Source organism: Vicia villosa, linkage group LG4 (genome assembly GCF_029867415.1).
Source record: "Vicia villosa cultivar HV-30 ecotype Madison, WI linkage group LG4, Vvil1.0, whole genome shotgun sequence".
In the NCBI taxonomy this organism is placed as follows: domain Eukaryota; kingdom Viridiplantae; phylum Streptophyta; class Magnoliopsida; order Fabales; family Fabaceae; genus Vicia; species Vicia villosa.
Genome location: NC_081183.1, coordinates 194509510 through 194530813, shown reverse-complemented (window position 1 = coordinate 194530813; position 21304 = coordinate 194509510). Strand labels below are relative to the sequence as shown.

At 32.0% G+C, this 21304-nt stretch overlaps 1 protein-coding gene across 1 annotated transcript; it reads right to left on the bottom strand.

The window, feature by feature from the left end:
* Positions 1 to 7546: 7546 nt before the first annotated feature.
* On the bottom strand, positions 7547 to 10075 carry LOC131594194 (uncharacterized). Its single transcript, XM_058866280.1, has one exon. The coding sequence runs from the start codon at positions 10024 to 10026 to the stop codon at positions 7669 to 7671; it is 2358 nt and encodes a 785-aa protein (XP_058722263.1). The 5' UTR covers positions 10027 to 10075; the 3' UTR covers positions 7547 to 7668.
* Positions 10076 to 21304: the final 11229 nt, after the last annotated feature.

The window sequence follows — 21304 nt, the reverse complement described above, 5'->3', positions numbered from 1 at the left end:
CGAATATTGTACACTTGCCAGATATTTATGATATTTCTGGGTCTTTTACGTTTCAAAGTTGCAAGTATGTTTTTCGCTTGCACTAAATTCAAAGTCATGTCTGAAACAAATTCTTTCTCTTTTAGCATGAGGCGACATGCAATTTGAAGACCAACTAACTTTTTACACAAGTGATGGTTATGTAAACCACATTTCAAATTAAATCTTCATTTGTTATTTGCCAATAAATAACCACACAACTTAAAAGGACATTTAAATTTTCTTGAACCAGTGTCATCTCGTTTGAAATTTTGGAGAAGAGGTCAATATTTCTCACTTCTTTCGCATGTCATTGCCACAAATGCACCCCTTCTATCTGAATCATCGTCAGACCTTCTGATTACAACATCAAACCTCAATTTAGATGTCCCCATACGAATCTATTGAAGCATGTGATCACCAAATTCAAACTCTTGTTCATTTTTAAATTGATTGCCAACATCTATCTCCTTCACAACAACACGTTTGACATAAATAAACTTTACCTTGAATTCTAACTTCTTTTGTTCCTTTTGATGTGATGAAACACAAGAATGAAGTTTTGGAGTGAAAACTTTGTTTGAGAATAAAAGCGTTTTTGAAAAGGGTTTTTAGAAAAAAATAGGCATGTGGTTTGATCATGCATGTGGCTGTTTTATTAAAATCACGTTTGATATTTCTATAAATACATCTCCGAAAATGTCTGATTTACTAAGATGACAAGTTTTCAAATTCCCGCTTTAAAACTCTGAAAATACACTTATGAAAACTCCATTGGAATGCTCAATAAACAAAAAATTGAATTGATCTATCCGGATATATATATATATATATATATATATATATATATATATATATATATATATATATATATATCCAAAACAAAATTTATTTTTTAAATAGGGTGACACTCATAGTGATGCGAAGGCCGAAGGGTGTGCCCAGAGATATATCTCCGAAAACATGACATTTTTAGATTTTATAGTATTTTTCAAAGAGTGAGATTAGAATTTCCCTTGATTATTGATTTTGAAAGTCTAAAATTAATCAGATTTTTTTTAAAATTTTATATTTTTTAAGTTTTAATGTGATTTCTACATTTGATTGTTTAATTTACTTTATTTATTTATTTAAATATAAGTTATTTTACCTTCGTATCACTTATCATTTTTAATCATAATCAATTTTATATAATTAATTCTTTCAAAAATAATTTTTTTTGAATCAAACACATGCTATAGTAAAATTAAAAAAAATTATAATTTATAAGTATCATTACTTTATTTATGTTAATACTTAACTATAAATAAATATTTTACAAGGGGTTGAATCTTGACTAACAAGTTTACGATTCCAATTATAATTAAAAGCAAGTTAAAAATAAAATAATTCATTTTAAATATATTAATATAAAATAAATTCAAAAATAATTTCTAAATTTAAAATTACGTTTAAATTAAAAAAATACAAATTACAACTCAAATAAGATTAATTTGAAAGAAAAAAAAAATCAATTTTTGTTAAAAAAAAATAATTAAATATGACAAAATTATGGCCCGTTTGTTTTGGCTTTTTTTTAAATGATTTTTATAATATTACAAAATTCTGTGAAAAAAATTTTTACAAAGAAACTTTTTATAAAAGCTTCAAATGAAAATTTTGTTTGAATAGTTATTCTTAAAATGTGATTTTAGGTATTTCATCTATTTATGGGGAAAAATTTGGATATCAAAATTTCAAAAAATCACTTATTTTTGAAGCTATTTCAAATAGATTTTCATAAAAATCATTTTTGAAATAAAGATTGCGATTTTAACTAAGTTTTGGTCTTCAATAATTTATATTTATGTTTTAGGATGTCAAAATTAGTGTTTTATTTTAGATAAAACGAATATAAAAATTTGTAATATTTTAAAAAACGGTTTTAACAAATCTATTTTCCTAAAATACAAAAATAAAAAATTATTTTTTTAAAACTGAAACAAACTGATCCTTAATACAAATACACTGTTAAAATCATTTTTGTCTCTTCTCTAACATGCCGACGTATTACAACTAAATTATTGATTTTTATAGATATGAGGATGTATAGGAGTTGAAATGTTGAATATAAAATCTCCTTAAATTTAATATTATAACTTCTGTTATGGTAGCATACCGACATAGAAAACAATGGGCGGAATTGTTGGTACTTTTGTAGTCATCATAACAAAGTGAATATTATAATGAAATCTAATTGATAACTGTGTAAGAATTTTTATATGCCATAGGCATAACCTTAACCTCTTATTCATTTATTCATCTAATTTTCTTAAGGTTGAATATTCATTTTATTCTTGAAAAAGGTTATAAAATTTAATTTTGTTTCTTAAGAACTTTCTTTTATAGACTAAAAGATGTTTTTTTAATAATTTTTTTGAAGATTAAATTTAATCTCATAGTTTTTTCAAAAAATAAATCTTTATTTATTTTTTTAATAAAAATATAGGCATGTTGGATTGCCTAATTGAGTTGCAGGACTTAAAATTTATCAAAATTGTGGAAAACCTCATTGCATGTTGGTGTAATTGGAATGATTCTTTGTAATGACCAGCCTAGTGGCAATGAACTTATGGTTGATGTTTTGCTTGTTTTTTACTCGAAGCATGACTTAGGTGTTGAAGCACGAAAGCTTTTTTTTGAAATGTCGGAAGTGGATGGTATCTCTTATGTACTTGTCACCTATTATGTATGAAATGGGAGAGTGGGAAAATCTCTAGGTTGATATGTATGCTAAATTTGTGGAAGTAAATAGAATTTTTTACAGATCTGGCTCATCAAAGTTCAGTTCCATGAATAATGATGTACTCTCTCAAAGCACAAACTATCAAAACTCTTAAAACCTCTCAACTCTCAAACACTCTCGCATCATCTCAAACTCATTCAACTCGCTTCTAAGCAACATCCAACAGATTAAAGAGTTCACTCAACATCAAACAAAACTCACATTTAATAAGTTTTTGATTTTTGTATACTTTTTTTTTATTTCTAGATATATTTGTAGAAATTGAGCATTACGTTATATAATAGATAGTTTAGATATATTATTTAAATGAGCAACGTGTTTGATAAGTAGTTTAAATGATCAATGTATTATTTTAGATGTTAGAATGGACTACATTTCCATCATTTTCGTGATTGTGAGTTGCATAACATTACAAAGATACATCTTCAGATTATTTCAACGTTTTGATTTACAGAATCCGGAGATACATTTTTTAATTTTATCTGTTTGCATTTTTTAGCTTTACTTCATTATATTTAATTTGTATAATGATTGTGTGGTTTAATTATAGGCATCATGGATAAACAAGATAGATTGAGACACGACAGAGTTGCGTAGCATGCATTAATTCGAAGGGAAATAACTCAATCATTGCATACACATGTCGGTTCTAGTTCGGTTGATGCAGGGGCGTCAACTTCTAGGGCTCATACATCTCTGCTTTCGTCTTCCCGTATGAGACATGTGTCACCAGAGACACCTCTGGAATTTGGAGGAGGCTCGTATAGCTTATCGCTGCTGCCTCTATACGCGGACCATGCTTCAAGACATGTTTGGGTCGGAGAGATAAAATTCAATTGTATCTATTATTTGAAAAACACGTTTGTTATAATATTCGAAGTTTCTAACAATGATTTATTTTTTTGCAAGTTCGTAATGCATTAACCATCGCCAGAACATTATGAGTCTTCTGCATCCTGCTGAGTAGTGGTTTAAGGATATGATACAACTATCTAGGGTGAGAGACTCGTGCAAAATCAATAATGTTACGTTGAACCATGGTATGTTATCCACGTTTGTAGAGAGATGACACTCACAAACATCATCTTTTCATCTTTCACATGGTGAGATGTCCATCACATTGGACGATTTCTCATGTCTGTTGCATCTTTCGATTAGTGAGAGACTGTTATGCCACTGCAGGATTATTATATATTAGGCAATGGTTATAATGGTGGATTATTAGTGAGTTGAACCAGAAGATGTCCTGTACAAATTATAAGCCACCCGAGGGTGTCATGCTAGGTTTTGATTCTTGGAGAGGGTATATACAAAGCATCTGCATGCGGCAGAACATGCTTCTGGTGATGATGAGTAGGGGTGACAAAACAGGTAGCCCGCCGCGCACCCGCCTTAAGCCCGACAAAAAGCAAGCGGGGCGGGCAAGCCCGCCAAGTAAAATGGGCATAAAAATCATGCTCGCCCCGCCAAAGTGGCGGGCTTGTCTGCCTATTTTATTTATTTATTTTTCTTTAATTTTTTTAATAGATTAATATAATAGTCTTTTTTTACCTTTCAATTAAATTTTTTATTTATTCTTATAACAATTCTTTATTAAGCATCTTTTAAACAAATTTTACCTAAAAAAATATTGCATATATTTACAAATAAATGTTTAAAATAAAACCATCAAGAATTTGAATTACTAGAATTAATTTAAAAAGGGCGGACTTAAAGCGAGATGAACTTAACGAATAGGTGAGGCGAGCTTTAGCGGGCTGTGTGTTTTGGCGGTGCAGATTTTGATGGACGGCGAGACCAAAATTCCAACCCAACCCGACGTGCCGCCGTCCATTTTTCCACCTCTAATGATGAGCAGGATCTGCAACATATAGCTTACACATTAAGATCAAACATGTTGTACTTGGTTGGCACATCTATTTTTATCGACAAGAGTGCCACTTATGTGGATGTGATTTACTCGGGATATTTCATTGACTTGGAGAAGATTCATGAGTACAACTGGATGGGTGCTTGTTTATTCTACCTGTACTCCAAGTCAGCTAAAGGTTGTATGTCAAAGACCAAACATATGGCAGGAAACATCACACTGTTGACTGTAATATTTCTATATCTTTTAGTGTTTGTGTGTCATTTTCATAACACTTTTCTACGCCACTACTAATAATTCATATGCACCATTTTCAGGATTGGATCCTTCAACACTTCCCACGCATAACTGGTTGATCATGTGTTCTGACCTACACTGAGGATATGCCACATGCTCATCAGGAGATAATATAGGAGAAATAGGCTAAGACAAATCTTACTGTTGATGTTCTGCCTAGATGTCGGTTTATCATGGATATTGTACATGATGATATAAACAGAGGAGTCTTTCCAGAAGGCTCTGAGGCTATGGACACTCTAGATTCCATCATGGGGAGACACTATAGTACACGAGGCAACGTAGGAACGAGGGCCCCGATTCCTTCATACTTAGTAGTATATAATGTTTGTATTAAGAGCACTATTATCGTTTGTACTTTATTGTGTACTCCAAATTTATTCATTTACATATGTCATTTTCATATTATTTGATTAGTGTATGATTTAATTTATATAAAGTTAAATATAATAATATATCTATAACGTGTCGTCAATTAAATCAGTATATCTTTGAAACAAAGTAAAAACATATTGTCTGCTGAGAATACAAAAATGCATCTCTGGATTCTGTCTGGCGTGAATTCAGAGTTGCATCTTCGGATCAATTTATGACAAAATGAGAGTGTTTTAGTGAAGAATGTATGAGGTGTGTATGAAGTGGATTTAAAGATGCATCTGCGGAATAAATTTTGTGAAACATATATATTGAGACTCAGATGGGTTGTATTTTGATATATTGATGATGCGTCCGAAAATACATTTTTAAAATCAAAAAGGCATTTTCAAATTTCCTTAGAGTGTGTTACACACTCTTAGAGTGTGTTTGGATGAAGAATTTTAATGAGGTAATGAAATATTTTGAGGGAATTTAAAATGATTTGTACAAAATTTATTGTTTGGATACAAATATGAAAAATTGTTAAAATGATGGAGATTTATGGAGTATTTTATCCAAGTTAAATTTAATCATTTTGAAATGACACCAAAATTCATAGAATTTGAAATTCCTCTCATAATTCATAGAATGTATTTGTTACTATTATTTCTTCAAAATTTGTAAATTGGTCCTCATATTTTCCAAAATTATAAATTTGACCCCAAAAATTTTCAAAAAAATTACAAATTGGTCCTTAATAATTTTTAAATTTTACAATTTGGTCCTTCAAATTTTTAAAAATTGCACATTGGTCTCTACTTTTCAATTTTTTATTTGGTCCAAAAAATTTTAAATTTTATAAAAAGTGACCCCAAAATACTAACAATGAATTATCTTAATACTTCATTCAAACAAAATAATTTAAAAATAAATGGATTTCAATTGAATCATTTAAATTGTTTTGAATTTTAAATTCCTTTAAAATTTTCAATTCCTTTAAAATTTTCAATTACCTTGTCCAAACACACTCTTAAAATACTTTTCGCCATACAAAGTGGAGCAATTTCTGATATTTTTCAACGATTGTTTACATAAGCCTCTAAACGCATTAGACAGGCCTATGAACAATATTGGATATTCTGCCAAATTTAACTCTTAGCAATCTATATTCTGCCTCTACTAAAGTCAAACTTCTTTCAATAATGTGTTATTAGAGTTAAATCTTAATCTATGGGCTTCTATCATACATCACGAGCTAATCATATTATGGTTTAGTTTCATAACAAAAATAGGGGGAGTTGGAATATTTTCTAGATTCTTTAAGAACGACATGTTAGAATCCTCAACTTAATTAATTTTTAGCTAAAAGTCCTATAATTCAATAAATGAAAATGATGTCATATGAAATAACATTATATGTAATCATTGATCTAGTCAGTTAATGTTGGGTCGTAAAATATCCGGTTGTGAAATTCAAATCTATAACCAAATTTAAATCCGTTTTAAATATTCAGATATAATTAAATGGTTATTAGCCACTTTAGTTATTAATGGTTTGATTATCTATTTATATAATTAAATAATTATTAACCGTTTAAGTTATTTTTGGATTCGGTTATAATCTAGTTATTATCTAAAATCCAAAATTAATTTAAATATTTTAATTCTATAATAAATTTCTTAATTTTCAAAATAAAAATATTTTTAAAACTGAATTTAAAAAAAACTGTTATATAATCATAATCAAATTTATAACTGATTTTATAACCAATTTTAATAAAAATATGATTATAATTATGAATCCAAACTATTTAAATGATTTGAAAATAGTTATGATTTTGTTTAACTTTGAGGAGGTGGTTTACAATGTGTTGTTCAACTCTTGGAGTTGGTTAGCTAGATTAAGTGAGTCTTTTTCCTTTTCTAGTTATTATGACTGGTACAAGTTACCGATGTCTTGTTTCGAGTACTTTTAATTTGGTGTTTTTTTTTTGGTGTAAGGGTTGCACCCCTAGTGCGATTTCTTAATGTCAGTTGCTTTTAGAAAAAAAGTTATGATTTTGTTAGGAAGCAAAAAGCTAAACCCTAACAAAACTAGAGAAAATAAAACTATCTAAAAGAAACAAGGATAAAATAACTTTTGATTTCATTGATTCCTTCTAAATGTCTCTATGAGACTACATTATATAATACTATTAAAGGATAATAAACTAAAAAGCCCAACAAATATTAAAAGCCCAAATACAACTAAAATCCCATAACAATACTAATTATAAATACTATTATACCCCTCTATCATTGCCGCCGGGTTCACGTGAACCTTGTCCTCAAGGTTCTAAAATCAATATACGAGTAGAGATATTGTTCCCGGATCCCATTGCTTGAATAACAAATTGTCACTAATTATTTGCGACATATACTTCATAATTTGAAAAATCAATTTTCTCATGTAAGGTGATTCCACTGCATTAAGAAGTGTGATGATTGAAGGTATATAGACAACACCCCATTTTAGAACTTCTACTTCTGGAACTAAAACAGTTGCAAGCAAAATGACACAGTAGAATGTAAATGTGACTACATGAGCTATTATCTTTCCCATAAAGAAAAAACTATAAACCACATAAAATTTCTTCCACATGGTGACTTTCTTGTTTCTTATAATTTCCATTGTCATTTCTTTGAAAAGATTTGCTAAACCACATGACCATCTATGTTGCTGATAACAGTAGGCTTTGAAGGTACTTGGCAATTCACTTTTCACCTTGAGGTCACTAAAGTAGACAAATTTCCATCCTTTGAGACTAGCTCTTACTGCTAAGTCCATATCTTCTACTGTTGTGTGATCCTTCCATCCACCAACTTCATTTAGTGGTGAAATTCTCCAAACAACAATTGTGCTATTGAAACCAAAGAAAGCATGAGTTAAGGATCCAAATTCTTGCTCCAAAAGGAAATGATAGCCCAAATACATATCTTGCATTCTTGTCATCAAGCATTCATCCGCCTGCATTATGCGACGACCCGTTTCGGTTGAACCAGTGAAACGGATTGCATCAATGTCCATATGTGAGGTGATAGCAGCTCCTGCAGTTGCGCCAAATCCAGGTACTACATTGAGTACTCCATTCGGAATTCCAACCTCGTTAGCGAGATAAGCATAAAACAAAGAAGAGAGAGGTGTTTGTTCAGCCGGTTTAGGAACCATAGTACAACCAGCAGCCAAAGAAGGAGCAACCTTAGTAAAGAACATAGCAATCGGAAAAATCCAAGGTATAATATGTCCAACAACACCAATATGTTCCATCAAAGTATATAAATGAAGATTCCTCGAAGTTTTGAACACTTTTCCAAGAATCTTATCATCAGCGCCAGCATAGCATCGCAAGATATTCGTCTCTTCAGGTACATGAACAGCCTTACACCAACTATACAACTTCCCTCCATCAATTGTATCCAATGCTGCAACGTCTTCTATGTTTTGTTCGATCAGCGTCGCCCATTTCACCATAATCTTTGCTTTCTCCTTACACATGAAATATTTCCAAAACAGAACCCCTGGATCCCATTGTTTGTAGTGAAATCCCCTTATGGCACAAACCAGAATTACGGCATAAAGAACACTTATCTCTCCATCTCCTTGATTCTGCTCTAAAATATACGCTGGAAAAATGGTGTCTATTTCATAAATGTTCCATAAATCCAATGAGAGTGATGTGTACCCTTCCCAACCATATGTGTTGCTAGTAAAAACTCTTTGAATGAAGGTCAAACATGAGACAATACTTTGTTCAGACATTTCAGCAAACACCTTTTGTGCAGAGTACATACAACTAAAATTTGCATAGAATTTTATCAAATAAATCAACCATTGTGTGTCATTCTGATAAGGTGGTTTTGGAGATGGGAGTAAAGCTCGGTTTGCAATCCAAGACTCTTGCAATTTAAAATATCCTCCAGGGTCGAATAAAGAAACTGAGTGTTGGGGTGATGTTGTGGAGGTAGTGTTCATCGTTTCCTTCATCGATGGAAATGCGAAGGCGGGAGGGAACGTTACGAGTGTAAAGCAAGAGGAATGATCCATACATTTCTCCTTGCAGGCTGTATCGATAAGATCTTTCTGTTCACCGCCGACTGCCGAAAAAATGTCGAGACTTGTTGTTATGAGCTCATATGGTTGAATCGTGTTTTCTTCATACTGATTGTCTGACTCGACGAACAAAGGTGTATGTAATGGGATTTCTTCCGGAACAGGGGATTGAACGATTGGATCTTTAACTGATAATGCAAAATCCAGATCCGAAATAACACGTGAAGAAGAAAATTTGTTGGAATCGTTGATTCTTTCATCCACCATTGTTGGTTGTACATCAATGTTATCCCCTTGCACCAACTGTTGAGGTTCAACCTCCCACTCCTCATCCTCTTCAATCGGTTCCTCTTCCTCATCCGAAATTGGTAAGATTTCTCGCCATTCAGGTTTAAAACGCCATAATAATGCGGTTGTAAATAACTCCCAATTATATCTGCGATGAACACGAGACCACCATATCCACCATTTGAAAGCAGAGCCTCTCAATGCTCTAACAGCTTTTAAAACCTTCAATGACTTGGGTGTTTCATGCTCCTTGAAAAATTTCTCCAAACATAGAATCCACCAATAGGCATCTTCTTCCCCATCAAACAATAATATTGTCATGACTTTAAGCGGAAGTGAGATCGAAAATGAAAGCACCAATTGTTAGGAAGCAAAAAGCTAAACCCTAACAAAACTAGAGAAAATAAAACTATCTAAAAGAAACAAGGATAAAATAACTTTTGATTTCATTGATTCCTTCTAAATGTCTCTATGAGACTACATTATATAATACTATTAAAGGATAATAAACTAAAAAGCCCAACAAATATTAAAAGCCCGAATACAACTAAAATCCCATAACAATACTAATTATAAATACTATTATACCCCTCTATCAGATTTAGTTTCTAAAAATAACCAACCATACACACGGCTACTTAATATACTGTATAAACCCTCCAAAACTTTCATTTGACGTATGATTATTATGACAATGGCTCAAGTATATCTTATTTCTATAGTACCAAACATATTAAGTGACATTTAGGATGGACTAACACAGTTTTGGTCCACCATGGTTTTGACACACTGAGTCTATTATATTTTGTTTTTTTTTATGCACAAAAAGGATTCACATGATGAGAAAATGAATATAAATAACCATTAACTTGACATGAGAGTGGATTGATGTTGTGCATGAAATCATAGTTTTAAGATGATCATGGAAGGTGTGAAACATTAAAGTGTGTGTACAAATTAGAAAGGTAAGTAATTTATGAATGAAACTAACCAGGATGCTCACATGAGAGTATAAGGAGTTTAGCTGCTCAATTATGATGAATTTGTTAGCTAGTGAAATTCACATGACATTCAATTTTTTTCAAGACACTTATAAATTCTACACGGTCACACAAAACTTGTATTCTCTAATAGATATCAATGTGATATAAACTTTTTCCATTGTATCTCATTCTCTTTCTCATTTCATAGTCTCTCAGAATTACATTTGTGTCTTCCTCTTTCTCTTCCTCTCTCTCTCTTGCTCATTTTCTTCCACACTTCTCCTTTTCTCATAAAAAAATCTAATGTCATTCTCTTTCTCTCTCAAAAACACTCTCAAAACAGTCCATCTTACTCCGTTTTATTTTCTTAAGTTTTTAGATTTGGTTCCTCTTCTACTAGTACCCCTCCTCTCCAATAAAATTTATGAGATAAATAAGAGAGAAGGAAATTGATTTTTTTTAAACTATTTTCTCCATCTCTCTCCCTAGTTTCTATCTCTCGTTTAAAATTTTAAATTTTCAACAAACAAATATTTAAATTAAAAGAGAGAAAGAGTTAGAAGGGAGACTTGAAGAGATTGAAATAGAGAATTGAATTTTAAAATAGATAAAATAAAATAGACTAGATAAATAAAATAATTTTAAAAATAACTTAGAAGAGAATATTACAAGAGACAAGTAGATAATTTTGGTCGAAGAGTCAATTTATTTGTGTTTTAAAGTTTCTATATAAGTGTTTTTTTTTTTTGAGAGCTTTGACCTTTAATAATTTTTTAAAAGAATCAAGTTTGGTCCAACATATCTCGAAATTTGATATAAAATTTAAAATTAAATATTTTTGATATAATAAAATTATTTTTTAAAATTAATATATTATAACTAATTTCATTTAATATTTTATTTTTAATTAATAATAAAATTAACTCATCTAAAAACTCTTCTCATTATTAAAAAAAAAAACTAAAATTATAAAAAAAACTTAGATATCAAATTTTCAATTAGGTTAAAAAGATTTAAAAAATTGTTATCTATACGTGTGATTTTTAAATTAACATATTAAATAATACAATTTGTAAAAGATTATTATTATATAATTTAAATAGGTATTATTAATTAGCCTATAAAATAATTTAAAAAATATTTTTTTAAAATTTAATTAATTTAAACTATAAATATAAAAGAAAATTTAAGATCTCTCTAAAAATTGCATGTTAGGATAATGAACAAAAGCATTGTTTTTTATTCATTGCAAAATATGGTAGGTGTTAGAGGCTTAGCTCAGTTATGTATTAAAGATTTTTAAGATAATAGTTGATATATTCTATTCAAGATCCATTACAAATTTTTAAGATAATAGTTCCTTTGTATGTTCTGTTCAAGATGCATTACAAATATACGATATTGGTATGATCAACTATGTGAACAAATTTTGATATGGTATATTCACATTCCATTTACCAATGATGTATGAGTAGGAGGAAAATTGAGATTTTATAATTTTTTTATTATTTGTTATAATAAATTTTATATAAGTTAATCATTTATTTGTGTCATGATTTCTGCATAAATTTTTATAAATATCATAATTTTTCTATAAAAAAATATCGAATTTTATAGAAAAAATTACATACAATCAATTTAGTAGTAGAGACTTCAATACAATCAACTAATAAAAGAAGAAAAAATTGAATAAGAATTCGCTCGTAAAGCATTAAATTTGGACTTAAATCACACCTCATGTTGACATATGTATGTGCACAAGTGTTCGATTCAAGGTAAATATGATAATCACACACCTCTCAATCCAGTTTGAGTAATTGTTGAATTTTTTGAACCAACCGCTTTCCAATTATACTATTTTGTCCAAAATATTTTGAACAACCACTTTGAAATCTACATGAAGCTCAATAGCTCGGAACCCAATCTCTTTTGTTAATCTTAATCCTTCTAGTACACGCCAAATTTCAACAATATACGCACCATAAGAACCCAAATATCTTACGAAGCCTCCAAGCCATTCACCCATACAATCTCTTAAAGCTCCACCAGATCTAGCTATCAAACCATTCTTACAAGCTCCATCCGTGTTTAATCTCATCCAACCTGAAAGAGGAGGATGCTACCTTATTTTCTTAGCCTTTCGAGTTAAATCCATTATATCATGCATCTTTGTTGCCAAAAAATACTCGTGAGAAACTTTATTTGCATGCCGCCACAAAATTCTCATCATGTTGTTTCTTATTCCTCCATATCCAAAGTGCATGGCAAGAGGTTGCCCAAAGTTCCGACCACGAAGGATCACCACTAATACTAAAATCCAAATGCATATTAGTATCCACCCACTCTTTAATATTACTAGTGAAAAAAGAGTCTCTCATATCCAACTTAACCACATTAGTCCAAATAGCAAAAGTCAAAGGATAGTCACGTGAGACATGTATAATGGGTTCCACCTATGTTCCATAGTGACTACAAAAATTCCCTCATAGTTGCATTTTATTTTTTTCTCTCATTGGTCATTATCCTACCATGATACACCAACCAAATAAAGGATCTTATTCGTTCAGGGACTTTAAGCTTCCATATCAACCTCCAACTATCCTTGCCATTTTTCCTACCCAAATTACACATTAATGTATAACTTGATATCATTAGTTGGAATTGCTACTGCCTCTACCCACTTGGAAACATAATGCACAACAACTAGAATGTATAAATTTCCAAAGGATTGGGGAAATGGCCCCATGAAGTCAATGCCCCATACATAAAAAATTTCAATTTCAAAGATGTTGGTAAGAGGCATCTCTTTCCTCATGGAGATATTTCCCATTCTTTGGCATTTGTCACATTTCTTAACCATAACATGAGCATCTTTAAAAAGAGTGAGCCAAAAATAACTTGATTGCAGAACCTTGGCAGCAGTTCTGGTCCCTCCAAAATGTCCTCCATAAGGCTTCATGACATGCAAACAAGATATGACGTGCCTCTGGTTGGTCTACGCATCTTCTAAGCTATGGTCAGCACACTTCTTGTAAAGGAAAGGTTAATCCCGAAAGTAAATTTTTATCAAATGGAAGAACCACTTCCTTTGTTGAGAGTTGAACTCGAGGGGGGGTATATCAGTTGACCAGATAGTTGACAATATCAGCATACCACGAAGTCACGCAAGAGGTGATCAACATTGGTTGCTCATCAAGAAAAGTTTCATGAATCTCCCCAATGGCATTATCTTGCACCACCTATGGTAATTTTGAGAGATGGTCAGCAACCAAATTCTCAACTCCCTTCTTATATCTAATTTCAAGGTCAAACTCTTATAGCAAGAGTACCCATTTAATAAGCCTTGGCTTGGCATCTTTCTTAGAAATTAGGTATTTGATGGCAACATGATCAGTGTACACAATGACCTTAGTTCCTACCAAGTAGGGTATAAACTTGTCAAAAGCAAACACAACAGCTAGAAGCTCTTTCTCAATGGTGGTGTAATTTACTTGCGCCCCAATCAAAGTTCTACTAGTGTAATAGATGGTGTGAAACACCTTGTCGTGCCTCTGACCCAGTACAACCCCAATGACATAGTCACTTGCATTACACATTAACTCAAAGGGCTTTGTCCAGTTTTAATACGGTGGGAGAGCTGACTTTTTAAAATGTTGCGGATAGCAAGAGTTACCGCCGACTTTTATTTTATCCAATTGGAAAGGCAAAAAGAACAGGAAAGACCTTTGAAAGATTTTGAGTTCGGGGGGTAGGTTATACTAGGGGTGGCAAAACGGGCCGTGGCCCGTCGGGCCGCCCGCGCACCAGCCAAAAAATGGCGGGTTGGGTTGGGAATTTAGGCCCGCCGCTCGCCAAAGCCCGCCCCGCCAAAACCCGCCGCCCACCATGCCCGCCCCGCCAATGCCCGCCGCCCGCAAAAGCCCGCCCCTCCTCCAAAATTCCCTCTTTTTTAGTTAATTCTAGTAATTTCAATTCTTAATGGTTTATTTTATATATTTATTTGTAAATATATGTAATATTATTTTAAGTAAAATTTGTTAAAAAGTTGCTTTTATAAAAAATTGTTTTAAAAAATAAGTGAAAAATTTAATTAAAAGGTAAAAAAAACTTATTAATCTATTAAAAAAATGAAAAAAAATATGAATTAAAATAGGCGGGCAAGCCCGCCGCCCGCCAACCCGCCATCTTGGCGGGGCGGGCATGATTTTTATGCCCATTTCACTTGGCGGGCATGCCCGCCCCGCTCGTTTTTTGGCGGGCTTAAGGCGGGGCGGGCGGTAGGCGGGGCGGGCGGCCCGTTTTGCCACCCCTAGGTTATACAAAGGGGAGGTGTAAGCACCCTTTGTATCCATGGTTATCCATGGGCTCTTAATTGCTTAGCTCACTTTATTTTGAATTGTTTGAAAAAGTGTTGTGTGTGTTTAGAAAAAGATTTTTGAATAAGGACTTTAACTTTGTAATGATCTTCGTACGGATGTATACAAAGTGTAGTCTTTGAAAATAGTTTTGAAAAGGAAGAGTGAAAAGCATTTTGAATTTGTTTGGATTGAGCAAGCAATTAAGAACTACCTACCCTAAATTTAAAGTCTTTCTTGTTCTTAAAGTCTTTCGTTAAGGGAAAGAGACTATCCACACCATTAGTTAGTGGGAAGTCCTTTCATTGGATGTATCGGGTCATCGTGGGTCATCATTTGCCATAAGTCTATCCATACCATAAGAAGGGTAGGAAGTCTTTAGGAAAGGATGAGAATAGTCATTCGTAGGCAACCAGTAAGGATACCTTAGAATTCGAAGGGGCGATCATCATTTATCGAGGCAACATCGAGGGACAAGATCATTTTTAATCGTAGGCAACTCGAAGGGACTATGATCTTTTATCGGATGGACTATGATGATCTAAATCGGAGGGACATTTTCTAAGGTATCCCTACGCTCTAGGGACTTGACTATTATTCGTCGAAAGACAGCATAAGAGAGGATTACCCTAAAGGTGAGTGTGTGAGAAGTGTGTTATTTTCTGATATTTTATCTTGAATTATTTGTTAGCTATGTTCAATTTTAATCTTGTCATACAATCCTATTAACATACATCTAGCAGTTAAATAGCAGTTTAAATGGTGCAGAAAGTAAAGTGCGGAAAATAAAATCCAACGCTATTACATGGCCTTGGGAGAGATACATAATTATAAAACCTTTGCAGAAAATAAAATGCGGAAAATAAATCCTAATTACTATTACATGGCTTCGGGAGAGATACATAATTGTAAAACCTGTGCAGAAAATAAAACGCGGAAAATAAAAGTCCTAATTACTATTACAAACCAGGAGCAGTTACATAATTAAAAAATACGGAAAATAAATCCTAATTAAACTATTACAAACTATGAACAAATTACATAATAATTGTAAAAATAATATGCAAGTAAAATATAAATATCACAAAAATCGAAAAATCGAGAAAAGATTGGGGATGGAGAGAAAGAGATTTAAATTAGAAAAATATTTTAAGTTATAAAAAACCTAAATCTAATTATTTAAAGAAATATTCTAATTACTAAATCTAATCTAATCTAATTAAATTTTAAATTGTAAATTAATCCTAATTATTAAATCCTAATCAAATCCTAAATCTAATCAAATAAAATTAATGTTAGGAAAAAAATCGAATCAAATTAGAACTAATATTTTTGTGTTTTTTTATGATTTTATTTTAATTAAAAGACTAATTAACCTAATTATAAGTTATTTACAAATTAATTAAATTATAAAAATTTATGTCTAAGTAATTAATTAAAAAAAAATTTATGTCAAAACAAGTAAAAATCCTAATACTAGTTATAAATATTGGCCAAAAACTGTTAGAAATTAAACTAAACTATTAAAGTGCTTTTAAATTATACAATTTTCTCAAGAAATAAAATAATGTTCAGAAAATTAGATCAAGACCAAAAGGGCAGGAATACCTGATTTGGCTTTTAGCCAAAAAGTCTGGATTCAAAAAATAGAGATTTTATCAAGGGGAAGTGGCCAACAAAATGTTTGGCCAAAACATGGTTAATGGCCAAAGGAAGTACTTGCACAAAAGATAATAATTATAATAATAATAATAATAATATAATAATAATAGTATAATAATAATAATAATAATAAGAAAATAAATAAATAAATAAAAAAAGAAAAAGAGTGGCCTTATATGGAAGAAATCGTCGGTCAAAACGAGGTTTTTGAATGACAGGCCTCAGGTATCATCATTGGCCAAAAGGTTTTTGAAAAGAAAATGTTTGTTTTTAGTTTTGATAAAAAGATTTAGAAAAAGTTTTTTTCTAAAAAAAAAAAGAGGAGGTCTCATAGGAAATCATTGGCCAAAAATATTGTAATTCTAGTTACAGGATGTAGAAAAAACTTTTTAAAAGGAGAAGGCCTCATAGAAAATCATTGGATTGACCATGAACCAAGAAAAAAACAACAAAAGATATTGAAGAGACTCTTGAAAGAAAAGAGATTGAAGAAAAATGCGTAAAAAATGTTAGTATAATGTAGAAATTGTAGTGAATTGTTTTGTACGTGTAGAAATTAGGAATGGAGAATGGGGTTGAAGGTGTTAAAAAAAAAGGGTTTAGTTGTGAGAGAGTGAATTGAAAAGTTGGTAATTATTAGTTTTTCAAAAGTGTACAAAGTGACTCAATTTATAGTGTAAAGTTAAGTTAAAATAAAAAAAGGAAAAAATAAATTAACATTAATACTATTGACATAACAAAATTATTTGTTTTGATTTTATCTAAAATTAGAGAGAATCAAATCAAATAAATTTTAATGTCAATTAACTTGGACCAAAAGCTAAGCAAAAAGTACTATTTTGATTTTTGATTTTTTTTAGCTATAAAATGTATAAAATAATGAATTACAATTAAAAATTAATATAAAATATAAAATTAAAATTATAACGAAAAATTAAAATTAAAAACTTCTTTTTTTTTTTGGATTTTTTGAATATTTTATGATTTTTGGTGATTTTTTGACTAAAAAATGCATAAAAGTGAAAATTGACTATTTAAAAAAATGCCTATTTAATTAGTGCGAAAATTAAATTAAAATAATTAAGAAAAATGCAATTTTTATGATTTTTGAATAAATGGAAATAAAGTTAGAAAACAAATAAAAAAGGGGAAATGTTAGAAGTGAGATTTGAGTCCGGGACCTCTCGCTCATATACCGTTTAACCTCAAATCCTTACCAACTGGGCTATGTCACTTATTTGAAATAAAATGACATTTGCAAATATATGAGGGCAAATTTGGGGGTATGACACCATTCAAGAGTCTTTACTATTGGTGCTGAGATAAGAGCTTTCTTCACTATATTGAAGGCTTTCAAACACTCTTGACTGAAGACATAAGGCACGTCATGCTGCACCAATTGACAAAATGGCTTGGTTATCTTGAAAAAAATCCTTGATAGACCTTATATAAAATCCATCATGCCCCAGGAAAATTCTAATCTCTTATTTGTCACTGGTGGGAGGCACCTTCTCTATCACTTCTATCTTGGCTTGATCTACTTCCAATCCCTTTTTAGAAATCTTGTGCCCTAACATAATTCCTTCTTTCACCATGAAATGATACTTCCCCCAATTCAGCACAAGATTATTTTCTTCACATCTAGTTAATACTAGATCCAAGTTATCTAGGCATCTCTGGAATGATTCTACTAACACAGAAAAATCATCCATGAAAACTTCTAAAGAACTTTCATTAATATAAAAAATATGGCCATCATGCAACATTGGAAAGTGGATGAAGCATTACATAGACCAAAAGGCATCCTTCTGAAGGCAAAGGTGTCATAAGGACAAATGAATATTGTCTTCTCTTGGTCTTCAGGTTCAATGGTTATTTGGTTGTAGCCCGAATATCCATCCAAGAAGCAATAATACTTTTTTCCAGCCAATCTATCCAACATTTGATCAATGAATGACAAAGAGAAATGGTCCTTCCTAGTGGCCTTGTTTAGCTTCCTATAATCCATACAAATTCTCCATCTGATGACAGTTCTAGTAGGGATTAGCTCATCTTTTTCATTGTTGACCACAGCCATACCTCCTTTCTTTGGCACACATTAAATAGGGATCACCTATACACTATCTGAAATAGGGTAGATGATCCCAACATCTAACCATTTTATGATTTCACTTTTGACCACTTCTTTTATAATAGGATTCAACCTTCTTTGGCTCTCAATGTTATTCTTGGAATTTTCCTCTAACAAGATTCTGTGCATGCAAACTGTGGGACTAATCCCCTTAATGTTAGAGATTTATCAAGCGATAGCTCTCTTGTGTTTCTTCAGAATGTCAAGGAGTTGGTTCTTTTGATATTTAGCTAAATATGTAGCAACAATCACAAGCAACTTCTGTCCTGCCTCCAAGTAAGCATATTGTAAGTGAGCAGGAAGTTGATTTAGTTCAAACTTAGGTGGAACTTCTAATGAAGAAGAGTTGTACTTCCTTAATACAGTGGACACCTCCAACACCTCCATAGGTTCTTCTTGAATATCTTGTTTGCTCAAGGGTCCACAAATAATTCCTTCATGTAGGACTTCTTCTTTTTCCAACTTTCCATACTCTTGCTCTAACATGTTGCTAGACTCGAGTAGGCTTTTGTGAACCATTCCTTCCCAGCTAGAGATCATGGAACATCCAGCTACATCTTCCTCAGGGTACTACAAATAATTGAGGACATTGAACATAACTCGATGACCATTAACTCTCATGGTGAGTTGTCCTTTTCCTACATCAATTAGAGTTCTTCCTGGAGCAAGGATAGGTCTTCCCAACAGGATGAAAGTTTCTTCATCAGAATCAAAGTCCATAATGATGAACTCAGTAGGGAAGATAAGCTTGTCAACCCTTACTAATACATCTTCTATCTTTCCTTGAGGATAACAAATACTTATATCTGCTAACTGTAGAGTGATGGTCGTAGGCTTGACAGCTCATATCCCTAGCTTTTTAAAGATAGACAGTGGCATAAAATTTATGCTAGCTCCAAGATCACATATAGCTCTTCCACAGAAAATGCTCCTAATAGTATAAGGGATGGTAAAACTTTAGGATGTTTATCTGAATTAGAAGCCATGCCAAGAATATGGTTGTTATCATTCTCTTGATGCCCGATGAGAATGGTTCCTCAGTGGATTTCTCTTCAACTTTAGAACTGTCCAGAGCTGGCAGTTCTCCACTTGACTCTTTGCTTCTAAGATGTTATTGGAGTTTCAGTAGAACTTGGGAGTACACTCATTTATTAAACTCAACACAGTAGCAATCTGCCCCACTTGGTTCTCTAAATTTTTTATGCATACTCCTTGTGCTTGAAACTGGTTCTTGGTTTCTTGAATAAAACTCTTGAGGATGTTTTTCCAACTGGTTATTGCCTTGATTTTCCACAACATACTTAGGTGTCACAAAAGTAGGTGGAACATGTGGTGCTTAAGTTGCTCGAGGTTTTTGTTCGCTTTGAGTGTTACTCTATGAAAAATTGGGATGGTTGCGCCATCCTGGGTTGTAGGCATGTCTGCAAGGATTATTGCACCTGTTGTTATTGTTGCAAACATAGTTGACAGAAACAGGGTTTGCAAAACATTGTTCAAACAAATGGGCTCTTCCACAATACACGCAGGCAACTTTAGATGCGTCAGTTGTAACACCTGTATTTTGATTTATTATTTAATTTGGATTATTCTAATATTTATTGAGTTTTGGCGTATTTTGAGCGACTGAGTCGGTATTTTTACGGGATAGCGGGTCAAGAGTTAATCGTGAATTTTAATATTTTCAGTATTAGAAATATTATTAGAATAATATTTGGCGTTTTGGGATTTTTTTGAGTAATTAAGATTAGACCGAGAATTTGAGACATAGAGTAAAAAGGAGGTATACCATATTAAATATATGGGCTTGTGAATAATACTCTGTACGTGAATAATTTTAGTTAGGCCCAAATTGAGAAGTATGACACTTAGGTTTGGGAGAAAACTAGAAAAACATAATTTTGGAGGCATTAGAGAATTGAAGTAGCAGTCGGTTTTTTGGAAACATTGCTATCAGAAGAGGAATAAAGGTTTGGTGTTGGTATGAGAAGAGATTGCATAAAAGAAGAGAAAAGAAACCGAAAGAATTATGCGAAGCCGGAAGTTAGGAATTCGACCGGAAATTGTAGAGCGGACTCCAAATACAAGGTAAGGGTGGGGTTCTTGCTCTATAAACGGGGATATGATGAACCGTATGTGGGGTTTAGGGAATTGATACTATCTCTTTGTTCCAGTTAATTTTGTGATATGTGTGATAACTGTTGTGTGTTGTTCTTGGAAATTTTGTGTGAAAACTTGCTGCTATATGATTAATGTTGAATTATGTTATCTGTGATGATTGAAATGAATTAGAAATTATAATCGATGATGTTTCCTGTGATTGGAAAATAATTTGGGTTGTTAGTGATGTTGTGACGGTGAAATTTTCTGAAATCAATAATTGTTTGTGGACTGAAAACTGAGACCGTAATGGGAAAAATTGGGTCTGTGAACGAAATATTGGGAGAGGAAGGAAATTTAGGGGTGGGGGC

What these genes read in the sequence shown, in the direction of transcription:
- LOC131594194 (XM_058866280.1), bottom strand. Translation starts at nt 10,026, where the DNA reads ATGACAATATTATTGTTTGATGGGGAAGAAGATGCCTATTGGTGGATT.